The sequence below is a fragment of the Nanorana parkeri genome, unplaced genomic scaffold (assembly GCF_000935625.1).
Source record: "Nanorana parkeri isolate BGI_ZX_2015 unplaced genomic scaffold, ASM93562v1 scaffold290, whole genome shotgun sequence".
NCBI lineage: Eukaryota > Metazoa > Chordata > Amphibia > Anura > Dicroglossidae > Nanorana > Nanorana parkeri.
This window is the reverse complement of record NW_017306558.1, coordinates 990,623-1,003,645: the sequence shown is the minus strand read 5'-3', so window position 1 is coordinate 1,003,645 and position 13,023 is coordinate 990,623. Positions and strand designations below refer to the sequence as shown.

Genomic DNA, 13,023 nt, shown 5'->3' with positions numbered 1-13,023 from the left:
TTCAAAGAAGCAGCTACTCAACACAGCCTTAGAGCGTGTGTGCGTGTGCGTGTGTGTGTAAATTGCTGACAAAGAAAACAAAAGATGATTTTAAATAAAGTTCTTTTTTATTTTTTTTTAATTCAGTGTCATTTTTTGTAATCTTGCAAACACTGAGAACCAGTTTTTTTCTGAACCGCAAGAAATGAAATCAGAAAGAACATTACAAATTAATAGCGAAAATTTTGTTAATAGGAAAGAAACTGAACACTGGACATCTATTAGCACAGCAACACATTAGAGACAATTACTTGTTGTGATTCGGGGATCATAGATGACATGGCATCATGCAAGCAACCGAATGTAATCTGTTCATTACTAAATGAAAGTATTAGCAAAGCTTAAACAGATTTCACAACAGGGAACACCAGTCATTCCGAGCCAGGATAACAGGCTAGTGGGGGGTCATTTAGAAATAAAGGCACAAGGAGAGCCGCTGCAATGTCTGACACGGGCTGAGATGAAATTACAGTTAGGTGGACCATACATGGGACAATTTGACAATCAATTTACTTCAGCTCTAACAACTACTATGCAATGCAGAGGCCAGTTTGATTGGATACAAATTATATGACTTGTTTAAGGCGGCCCTCACACTAACATAGTTTTGGTAAATCTAAAACAGATTGCAAAGTATGTGAGCAGCTTTAGCTTGTAGCTTCAATTGTAAATTCTCATCGAGGGGTCACCAGTAGAACCACACTTGTATAACTATTTTTCTTCTGAATGGGGAGAAAAACAAACAAATTGTATGCAAAGATGTCACAGAGGATTCTGCAGCCCCTCCTATCATGTGATGCAGACATACGTTTCAGTAAGGACCTGCCCACCGCTGTGCCTTTCTTTGGAAGTCCCCCCACGTTTTCTCTAGCAGTAAGACGCAGAAAAGGGTTTAAAAATTCAACAGTAACCAACTGTATATCTTGGCTCTAAGACTAAACTATGTGATTGAAAGTGATTCATGCTATTCAATATTTCGGATCAAATGGCAACTGCCCTAATTCTATTTCAACATTCGCCATGTGTCTTCCATTGGCACGCCCATGCTTATGCCATTTACCTTCCCTTTTAGATTGTGCTTGGTGCTTCTGTTCCTGTTTTCTTTCTTTGTAAGGAGGCATTGTTTCAGGTCTCCTAGAAGACAACAGTAATTACAAATATTAAAAAAGTATTAAGAATGTTTTATGCAAGTATAAAGTAGACCTACGGCCCAGTCACACCAGTGCACTATGGTAATGCATACAATAAGGGGTCTATTTATAAACAATCTGCAGAGCCACTGGCCCTGCAAATCTCTGTGAATGTTTGTTCCATGCGAATGGATGCACAAAAGGAACATTCTTGTTATATTTTCGAATCTTGTAATACCGCATTATGGCTACTAGATGAAGCTGAGGCACAGCAAAATAGGGTTTTGTTCTTACCGTGAAATCCTTTTCTGAGTCCATTGAGGGACACAGCTCTAAAGAATATCGAGATGTAGGGGCATTCAAAAGCAGTCCAAAACAGAGGGTCAGGCACCATCTCAAATACTCAAACAGTCACCTGAAGAGCACTGCTGCCAAATCTAGCATCAGAAGAGGCACAAAGATGAACTTTATAAAACAAGAGCAAGTTGCAACCTTGCAATCTGAGTAATAAAAGCTTAATTCTGAAATGCCCAAGAGGTTCTGACTGTCCTAATAGAATGAGCAGAAACAGCAAAAGGAGGAACCTTATCCCACAACTCATAAGCTTGAATGAAAAATAACACATCCACTTAGAAACAGCAGATCTACAAGCTGCACAACCTTTTCTAGGACCTTCAGGAAGAACAAGAATCCAAAACACCTGAAGCTGGCAGATCTGAGGTGTGAAGGGCTATGTCCTTAAAGAAGTAGGCTTTGAGTTTTTTTGCCTAGTGTCCATTTCTCCTAGACGCAGCAGCATAGCCCTACATATCAGAATTCTTTAGAGATGTGTCCCCAGTTGGACGATTAAGAAATAAGTATTTATACACATTCGTTTTGTGCATCCTTTCACACAGAATGAACACAGATATTTACATGGTCAATGGCTCTAGAAATAGTTTCTAAATAGACCTCCAAGTATGTTGGTGCACTTCGGTGAGATTCATAGTAAATGGCACCCCAATGTACCCGTGTTGCTGCACACCATGCGATAAGGTACTACAGTGCTCTGTGATACCCAAAAAAAATTGCAGATCCGGTTTTAGGTCAGTTGCTCAAATCATCTCTGAATTGGTGCTGACACTGTCCTTCCTTCTGGAGGGTGGCTACTTTTGTTCCCATGGTCCCTGTGTGTGTTGTAAAGTAACCATCATTCCAAGCGCGTCCGTGATGGACTACTTTCTCAGGTTTAGTTTATTTAAACTTAACTTTATTTTATTTGTAGTCTATGACGGGAGCAAGCTTGGAGCGGTGACCACTTTACAACACACAGAGGGACCATGGGGAACAAATGTAGCCCCCCTCCAGAAGGACATTGTCAGCATGAATTCAGAGATGATTTGAGGATCTACAGCCGAGTGATACACAAATAAGATACATTTTTGGTTATTGGTGAAGGTGTTTGAATGTATTTATAAGATTTAACTCCTGAGTTTAGTGTCACTTTAAAGTAACAGGCTGAGGCTCCCTTGGGTCATCTGAACTCAGTTAATGTTGTCATAGTGTTTATTATGTGGTCATTTAGCAGATGTACATTTATCTATTTTGTAATACATTTTTTTATGTAAAAACGCAAAAAGATACTGGCCTATGTGTAACCATCTTTCCTAAACCTGCAGATGTTAATGTTTTTGTGAGTTCTATGTGGTTATGGGCCAGCATCTCACTTTTGGATGAGTTGGTATGACTTAATGTAAGTAGGATGAGTTTTTTTCTTATTATAGTCTTAGGCTACATGCACACAGGGATTTTATGTAAATCTGGGGATACCTGCGGATTTTGTGGCATTAATCCCAGGTGTGTCCATATATATGCGGCCGTTTATGGCCATTCAAGTGAATGACAGTGGCTGCATCTGTCCATGCTGTGCAGATTGGGATATATGCTTGTCCCTAGATGCAGACTGATTGCGTAGAAGGGCAATCTTCTATTCAGATCCGCGGATAATAGTTCCAGGTACAATAACATTCGGACAGCCACAGACCGATACGGCCATTGTTAGCCTGTCATTCACTTGAATGGTCATGGCGGCCACATCTGTATGGACTCCCCTTACTGGTTCAGCTTTGCGGATTTCAGAGCTCTCTGTCCTTCTCCAGCCTACTAACTAGACAATAAATCAGGACGGTCACCTCTGTATAATGAGCAGACTGGCGACACATGGAGCAGTAAAGATGAATCAGGAAACAGTGGCGTCATATTCCTGGCTAAGTGTGGCAGATGTTTGTGAATCACAAGACTGGCTGAACAATATTACAAATCATTTAGCAGGTAACACAGTGCCCATTTCTTTCTGTTTATCACTGGCCAACCGGAATTCTGCTTTAAAAGTAGCCATGGATGGTTTTTTGTACGGGGTATACTTCTTAAATCAGATGTGCAACTTAAACTTTTCCATACACATTCATAAATGTTATTAAACCTTTAACAAGAAAAAAAGAATAACTAGAAATGTACATTTATGGCCTTCAGATAGCTTATTCTTGACAGGAAATTAGTGACTGCCACCACTGAACTCCTAAAAATGCTAGCTGCATGGCTCTCGTGCTAATACCATGATTGTAATACTTTCTGCATCACACACTTTAGGGAGGGTTAGGGAGATTTGAAATTGTGACTGAGCGTGTACCTGATCAGTTAAACAGAAAATAAGCATGCACCATTTTCAGCAACATGGTGCACTACAACACACAGGCCCTACACTGCCTGTAGAAAACTAAAGGACGGGGCAGATACAAGACCAGTCACCCTGCACAAGGAGATGGAACAGCAGTGACCGGTCTTAATTACAGGAAGCTCCTGCACAAGGCAAAGTTTCACACTGGATTCCTGCACACATCTGGAAGAAATACTCAAAGCTCACCAAGATTCAAGTAAGAATATATGTCTTGTGTATTCAGGCAATATTTGAAGTTCAGAAATAACTGGTTAAACCCTGCCTATTTCTAGAACCTAGACACTGCACCATCTAAAGAGAAGTAAAATACATATGTGTCAGATATTAAACTGTATGCAAGCCAAATCAAGATAAAGGCTCAAAAAGGGACTGTTTTTTTTTCCTAGTCTTTGTGGAGCATTTGCTTCCGTATTATCAGGTTTCCCTGAAAAAGAATCTTTGGAATATGTTCTCCTGCTAGTAATAAGTGTACATGCTGCTTTTCTAGCACTTGCTGCACTGCACCATGCTTTAAAAAAAATATTCTGATTATATATATATTTACATAAATCTTTGAAAGAATATGAGTGGAAGGAATTCTGGTTCCTTTCAGTATTATACCAGCATTGTAGAGGCAGGTGGGCTCTACTAGTTGTTGATATACTGATATAAAGTCTGTTAGTGTACGGATGCCACTGCCAATAACCATCTTACTTTGGGCTATAATAAACCTGTCCTCTACACACTGTCATCACCACACTTATCATGGCCACCAACATCAACCATGACTGTTATTATAGCTAATTCAGCCCCCTCCCCCCGCCCCCCCCAAAAAAGAGAAAACATGCACCTTATGCAATGACATACCACTTACCTTTATGCATCTTTATATATTCACACTCCAACTGGAAGTCAGTTGGGCATTCAAAGAGGATATCTGAAAATGTTTAGGTTTTGGAGGTAGGAGATTAGGAGCTGCAATATTAGATGTGCTGCATGGTCTTTGGGTGACCATTAACACAAATGGAACACTGCTGTCTAAAGAGTTCAATTCTACCCTTATAGATATGGAACACAACTTTTGGGGAAAGCTGTATCACAGATTCATGTTTAGACGTTGCCATGCTGTAGAAACTGAACATGAAACGTGAACCGTTATCTTGCTACTATGACTATGTCCTCCTGATGTAAAACCACTTCCCTCTTTTTTCATCAGTTTTATTCTTTACCCATTTTCTGGGCACACTTCCAATTATAGAAATACTACAGACAAAAGGGACCTTCTAGCCAACTTGCCCATCACAAAAAAAAAAATCACTGTAATGAAATTTGAATAACTCGTTCCTCTCTAATCAGTACTCATTATTATTAGTTATGTCTGTTTTTATTGCTAAATCGTTCTGCGTCTCCAAAACTAATTTACACTCTGAATCCCTTACTGACCCCCTATCCAATGAGTTTGCTCCACACTGACTGCTAAGGCAATGGAATGGCAGGGAAGGCCTCCAGAAAGTCCTTGGCTCTTGCTGCAGAATACAGCTTGGTTTGTCAGGTCATGGACTACAAAGCTTAACTATTTGGACAAGTAAAGGTGCAACTAGTAAAATAATCGTTCTTCTATTTAGTACTGATATTAGTTTGCATACTAAAGTCTGTGACAGAACCCATATGTTGACAATTTAAAGCATTATGCATAAACCAACCTTGGTCCATATGGTGTGGAATAAGCACTCCCAAAGAAGTGTCTGTAAATAAATTCATCAAGGTCTTCAAAGACTCCACCAGTGTTAGTCTGATATTCCTTCATATCCTCAAGGTAATCTTCAACATCATTCACAAAATCAGTAAAAAGCATCTGATCATGAATAAAAACGCCATTATGAAAAAATTTACTAATGAACTTCTCTAGTTCCTTCCAGTGGCGGAAATGATCCACTTGCTCTTGTAAATATACTTTCATTAAATCGTGGAATTCTTCTACTCTCACAGGGTCCAGCACCTTGTTGAATAGACTAATAGATTCTTGGTGAGCACACTCAAAAACATCAGAACAACCCTTTTGCTGGTGGCTTTTGCTTGTTTCGTCATCATTCAATGGCTGGTTGGTTGCATCCTTAAAGTCCTCAGTTTTATGATCACCTTGAGAGTGTTTGTACGCGTGTTCAGTGGCTGTTGCTTTGTTGGGAAAATTCTTTGCAAAGCCAGGTTTGAACTCTTGACGTGCAGTATGTGCTTCTTTGGTTTCCTCCCTTCTTCTATCTGCATGTTTTCTGAAGCGGTTTTTGTCAAACATGCTTCTGGTGGAGTCTTTAAAGTGCCGGAATGTTGTTTTCACCGAATCAGAGAATTTCTTCAAATTCTCCTTCACGGCTTCTTTTGCTTGTTTGATTTTTTCCTTATGATGTCTCACAAATTCTTTGGTTGAATTTTTCACTGCATCAAAAGTATCTTTGACTGAGTTGAAAAATGTAGCTTTACCTTTCTTTTTTTGTTTGTTTGTTGATTTGCCTTCATTAGAATCTTCTGACTGCTGATGAGCGTGCGGATTTTTACCATCTTGTTTTTCATTTTGTTCTTTGGATTCGATGTAAAGCCGTTCCCATAAATCTGACCTCTGCTGTTCAAAATTGAGTTTCTTTTCTAACTCAGAAAGTCGGTTCTTCAAATGTTCAATTTCTTGGTTGCTCTTGACAGCCTCATGGGTGACCCCAGATGCTCTCCTATTACTTATCTCCTCAAGCTCTACCTTCAGAGAATCTGTAATTTGCCTCTCGTTGTCAAGTTCTTTCCGGAGAAATTGGGCTTCTGTTAGCAAAGCTTCCTTCTGTGTTCGGAAACTGCGGATCTTTTGCCGTTCGTCTTTCAAATGTTCTTTCAGCTTCTGGTTTTCTGACTGTATTGTCTCATGCCTTCCATTTTCTTCTAGGTTTCTAATCTGCTCTCTCAATTTTCTTAGCTCTTCTTTAAGAGAAGATAAAGCTTGTTCTTCCTTTTCTAAAGACTCCCTAAGGTGCTTGTTTTCCAGAGCAAGATTGCTATTTTGCACTTCTGTTGTTTTTAAGCTAGTTGCCAGGTCATCCGTGTCTAACTGCAATATACAAAGGGAAATACACTTTGTGTGTGTCTGTTTTTTCATCCACTCTTACATTGTGCACTGTTACAGAGAAAATATTTTAGAAGTAAATGCCCATAAAGACTTGCAAACATATAGTTTTAAATATACTGCTTATGTTCTAGATCCTTGGTTCTCAACTGGTGGGTCGTGACTAGGGATGCACTGATACTTTTCGAGTACCAGTGCAGATACTGGGCATTTTCATGAGGACTACCAGGGTTGCAGCGGTTGCAGCTGGGACCTAGCTCTGGCGCTCCGCCATTGTCCTGAAATCATTAGTCTGTATTGTTTTAGAAAAACTGTCACATGACAATAAACAAAAATGTATCAGTATTCATACTTGTAAGTACTCGGCAAGTACCAGTACTCGTACTCGCAAAACTGGTATCTGTGCATCCCTTTATTTATATTTATAAAAACAAAACCATACATTAAAACATCGATGTACAAATCCCAGGAGCTCCGTGTGCTCCTTACAAATGACAGCTGCCTCCTAACTTTGGAGTTTTTCTCTAGTCTAGTCTTGGAGCTCAAAAGTTTTCGGTACATGTACTCGTACTTGTACCGAGTACTGTACTTGGTATCTGTGCAACCCTAGTCGTGACCCAAAAGTGTGTCGCAACCCCATGTTCAGTGGGTCCCCACATGCCTTCCACTTTTCTAGATGAAAGTGTGTCAGCTTGAGGTGGGGTGGGCTGGAAGTATGGCCATAAGGGAGCTCCATACATATGTGCATTGCTTACAGCTCATCACATTCTGACTCCTGACACCTCTACAGGGTGCGCATGGGAGCTGTACAAACAATGCACATATGGATGGAGCTCCGTCACAGCACAGCCCCCTACAATTGGACCCCAAGCTGAGGATCCACTCCAGTTCGCATAAGGTAGGGAGACTAGGTGGATCTTAAAAAAAAAAAATATATATATATAATGTTTTGGGGAGTGTGTATGTGCGTGTGAGAATGTCTAAATGTGTGTCAGATTGTGTCTGTGGTTGTGTGTGTCTGTCAGTGTTTTTCAGGGTCTGTTCAGACTAGTACAGTGCGTTAATCACACAGTCCCATGCGATTAATACACTGTACAACAAAGTCGCACCTGGGCGTTCTGGTGTGGAAGGTGTGTTGCATTGCTATTAATTTGAATGACACCCCAAATGCGCCTCCGGCCCACAGTCTGATTGCCTACACCCAAATGCCTGATACTGCAATGCCGTGCATTCCGTTGCAGTGCGACTTGGGTCGCGACTTAATGACCAAGGACACATGTGGGTCCTGAGGTTACACAGGTTGAGAACCACTGTTCTAGATTAAACAATTCAACTGAATAGCCAATTAAATTAATTTTCCATAGTATACAAAATAAAGTAAAGTTACTTTTAAAACATCTGATTGAAAGTTTTTGACTATTTGAAATGATATAATTTTTTTTAACATGAACTCATATTGATATAATATCGTTTTCCAAGTATATAGTATAGATTTCCCAATATGATATGTGTTCAGCCAAACGTGTGATCATTGCCACTGCTTTAAGAACTTATGTTAAATTCTTCATGTGCTGCATTGTGAATAATTCAGTGCTGCCCCCTAGATACAGGAGGAAGAAGTGAATTATTAACGAAGTAAATCAACTCAGAGATCTCTTTGCCTTAACCCCTCAACTTGTAATAGAGGCAGCACATTCAAGTCCTGTGTAAAATGACCCCAAGATCAAATACACAAATTTGACATCTATGCTTCATGAATCATGAAAGTGTGCAGGACTAAAGGAATGCTGGGGCGAAGGTGTTCCACTGCATTGAATCACTGATCAAATGTAATCTAATCCAAATAGAATTTATTTACATCATCTTGCTCATACTGGAAGATATTCATTTAAAAATCAACAATGTCTTCCATATTATCCTCAGGCTGAAAACAAATTTGGCAGCACATGTAGGAGTACTTGGAAGCACATTTAGGGGTACTTGGAAGCACATTTAGGGGTACTTGAAAATATTTTTGTAATGGTGGAAAAAGGCTGTGGCAGTGGGGAGACAGTCACCAAATGTGTATAGAAGGTAATCCTTGTCTTGTTCCGGCTGCCAACACCTCAGTTAGTCCCCAGCTAAATGATGTGCTCTTCACATCTCTTAAGCACAAGGAGCCCTAGATCCAGGGAATCCAGTGTCACAGACGGCACCTCAAAAAGATCCCAAGATAACACTGGGCACACCACTGCAATATGACATACCCCAAAGAACCCCCACCTCAGCTCCATCCGACTGACACAGACAGTGGCATGTCAGCTCCTCCTATTTGCACAATTTGGCCACACCTACCATTCAGCACGGCACGATACATGCTTCACTGTTAGCCCTGCCCCCTGTCCCAACGCCCACTGATGGGTACAGTTTATACAAATGGACTGCCACGGGGTATACAAATAAATAAAACCTGGGGAACCACTGCTCTAGACAACCAGACTCCCCTGATCAGAACTCTTTGGCCAGTGAAGGAGCGATAAGCAAATATGTCAGATGTATCTTAGTGATTCGGCTGCTTGTTCTGTTCAACTTTATGTACGTCTTTACAATTAGAAATAATGACACTGCACTATAACGAGTGTGCTAGTTACATTCATGTACCCCTAAAGTGTGTATGCCTATTGCCAGTAAAAGCTAAATGTGTATCTCTGCTTTCCAAGCAATTCCTTAAACTAAAAAAAAATTGGAGAATAGTTTGTCTTCTAAAATATTAAATACTAAATAAACTTCCGGAAAAATATATCTGACAACTAACAGACAGGAGTACTAGTTGTATGTCAGGTGAAACAAAATATATATTTAAGCAATATAACTGCACATTTCCCCCAAGTTTTATCCCTTTAAAGACCCTGCAAGTGCAGAAAAATACCCAATGATTTGTCAGAAATGCACTCTGTTCTTAAACCCTGTTATGGGCAGACAACACACGTCAACGGGTATTTTTTGCGCTTATCAAACAGATGTAATAAAACACGTTTAATTGTATACATAAAGTATGACTAAACACATTTTTTTCTTGATTAGGATAGATTGGTGAGACGTTAGAACCACTGTCAGGTTTTTATTGCTGTGTGTGTTTCTATTTCAGGAGATTCACTATTTGTCCTGAGGGTACATCCACCCACTTTTGAGTTGCCACCACAACAGGAAGAGGTGAAATCTTCCAATGGGAATACTTGTTCCCATGATAACTGTCTAAGAGGGGACATCCCTCACCTTAGAAAGATACCCTCTCACTTGCTGAGTATACAGCAAAGGAAGTGAAGGGACTACAATCTCAAACACATATGAGTAAACTAAATGTGAGATTGTAGTCCAACATGGGAGTGAGCTTGGAGCAGTGGCTACTTTACAACACACACAGAGATGATTTGAGGATCTACAGCCGAGTGATACACAAATAAGATACATTTTTGTTAATAGTTAAGGTACTTGAATGTATTTTTAAGCTTTAGCTCCTGAGTTTAGAGTCACTTTAAGAAGTAGTTCTACATAGAAATAACATTGTTACAATATAAAATGTGCACAAAATGTCTGCGCACACATTAATACAAGACAAAATGTGCATTTATTTATAGAAAAAGGCAGAGAATCACCAGCACTCAATAAGGATTCTCTGCCTTTTCCTGTGTTTGCACAGCGCCATCCGTGAATCAAGTCGCTGCAAGCACCATCATCCCTTAATTGGCCGGGACTGCTGTGAGGTGTGCGGAGGGCTCTCCCCAACGATCTACATTTATTTATAGATTTATTTTTAGCATTTGAACCAGCAAAGCCTTGCAACTGTAATTAGTGGATAGTGGTGCAATGCTCCTGCAGACTCTTCCTCCCAGCCCTTGTCCATTCCCAGGTATGGACTTTCAGTTACATTTCAGGAGGAATTATGAATGCACTATAAGTGCCGTCATATCACCACACTTGTACTACATTGAGAACTAGAAGTCCCTCTGCTGCGGTCCCCAGTCACAGATCCTGTAAATGGATCTATGAATGAATGACGCGACTGTGTGAGTGGCGCCACACACAGCCAAGCCAAATTCAAAAAGTGACAGCAGCCTGCGGGGAGAAGGACCCCGCAATGAAGGTAAATAGGGGGGCAGGATGGGGGGGTTGTTGATGTAACCTGATGTAACCATGTTTCATGTTACAGCCTATGCTTGTAACATGAGACATGGTTAGATAAGTAAACGTACCTTTTAATCAAATACATTTATATGAACCCTGAGTTTATAATAGCAGTGCAGATAGGTTATTCACACAGGACAGCAACTAGAGATGACCTAAAGAATAACAGACACGATACCTTTAGCTCGGTGTGTTTTTGCTTGAGCATCTGATTTTCTTTGGCTATTTTATCCATGAGCCCCTCAAGAGATAGTACCATATCTTCTCTCTCCTCTAGATCTTCTGTAAGCTTCCCCACCACCTCCAGAAAAATACATTTTAAAATAAAATAAAAAAGCTTTCTATTATACTGGTTTGTATCACTTTTACAAACTTATCAGAATAACGGTCTAATGTGCCGCAAGATTCAAGGGAATGAACGGCAAGTTAATGTTCCCCTAAATCTGAACATTTACATTTATCTAGAGACCAATTTAAATAATAAAGTGTTAATAACAAATGTTTAGACATACATCTGATCAAAGGCTGCGTACACTGCCTGTCCAAAAAAAAAAAGTCACACTATTTAGTTGGACCTCCTTTAGCTTTGATTACGGCACACATTCGCTGTGGCATCATTTTGATAAGCTTATGCAATGTCACAACATTTATTCCCATCCAGAGTTTCATTCATTTTCCACCAAGATCTTGTAGTGATGATGGGAGAGTCGGACCACTGCATAAAGTCTTCTCTAGCGTGTCCCAAAGATTCTCAATGGGGTTAAGGTCTGGACTCTGTGGTGGCCAATCCATGTGTGAAAATGATATCTCGTGCTCCCTGAACCACTGTTCCACAATTTGAGCCCGATGAATCCTGGCAATGTCATCTTGGAATATACCCGTGCCATCAGGAAAATAAAAATCCCTTGATGACAAAAACGAATCATTCAGTATATGCAGGTGGACAGCAGACCTCAATTTGTGGGGACATACCATTGCTGAACCTAGACCTACTATCCAATGGAAGGCGCTAACCTATTTGCTTAGCTAAATCCAGGTGGTGACTTGTTTTTCTGGACAGGAAGTGTATTCTATGTTAATTAACCGTTGTTGACCTTACTTGAAAGAACTGTTAGTAATGCACCACTTAGAACTAATGTACCGTGCCAATTCAACTCAAAAGTCATAGTGTTGGGTCCTAATGCCACGTCAATGAACTAAGTCTAACATAGAGGTTGAAAACACTTTTAATCCAAAAACATGGTCACCGTGGCAAAGAATGTATAGTATTACTATTTGGACTCACTTTCTGGTCTACTGTGGCATCTTGATCCTTTTGACACTGAACCAAGTCATCCTTCATGTCATTTAGCTCATTTTCATGGACATGTTCCACATATTTTTGACGTTCTATTATTTGAATGGTACCTAAAAGAAAAAGAAAGTGTCTCATGCAATTTAAGACTGGTCGATAACACTTTAAAAAAAAATTAAATCCATATAGTGAACAAAACCTGTCGTGAAAGAAATATGAGACCCATATGACAGCTCAAAATCAGCAAAAATGTCATCAGCACACCAAAAAGATTTCAGCAAAAGTCCACTTTAATGACCATTTGCCATTCAATTACATTCAATTAGTAATTGAATGGCAAATGGTCAATAAAGTGGACTTTTGCTGAAATCTTATTGGTGTGCTGGTGACATTTTTGCTGATTTTGAGTTGTTCGCGGTGCGGAGTGCAGCAAGTTACTTACTCTACCATATGGCAGCTGACATACTCCTCTTAAATGCCTGGCTTTTTCTGGCCACATTGCAAACCTGGCATGGTTTAAACAGGGTAGGCACCCTTGGCACTCCTGCTGTTGTGAAACTACATATCCCATGAGGCAGTGCAAGACTCTGCCAGCCAC

General features: G+C 40.0%; 1 protein-coding gene across 1 annotated transcript in view; it reads right to left on the bottom strand.

The window, feature by feature from the left end:
- Nucleotides 1-791: 791 nt before the first annotated feature.
- CCPG1 (cell cycle progression 1) overlaps nucleotides 792-13,023 on the bottom strand; it is a 40,811-nt gene continuing 28,579 nt past the window's right edge. The window contains exons 7-10 of the mRNA XM_018557572.1: nucleotides 12,417-12,538; nucleotides 11,310-11,432; nucleotides 5,568-6,952; nucleotides 792-1,173 (exon numbers count right to left, since the gene is read on the bottom strand). Coding sequence (XP_018413074.1) covers nucleotides 1,008-1,173; nucleotides 5,568-6,952; nucleotides 11,310-11,432; nucleotides 12,417-12,538 — 1,796 coding nt within the window. The 3' untranslated portion in view covers nucleotides 792-1,007. The remainder of the gene's footprint in view (nucleotides 1,174-5,567; nucleotides 6,953-11,309; nucleotides 11,433-12,416; nucleotides 12,539-13,023) is intronic.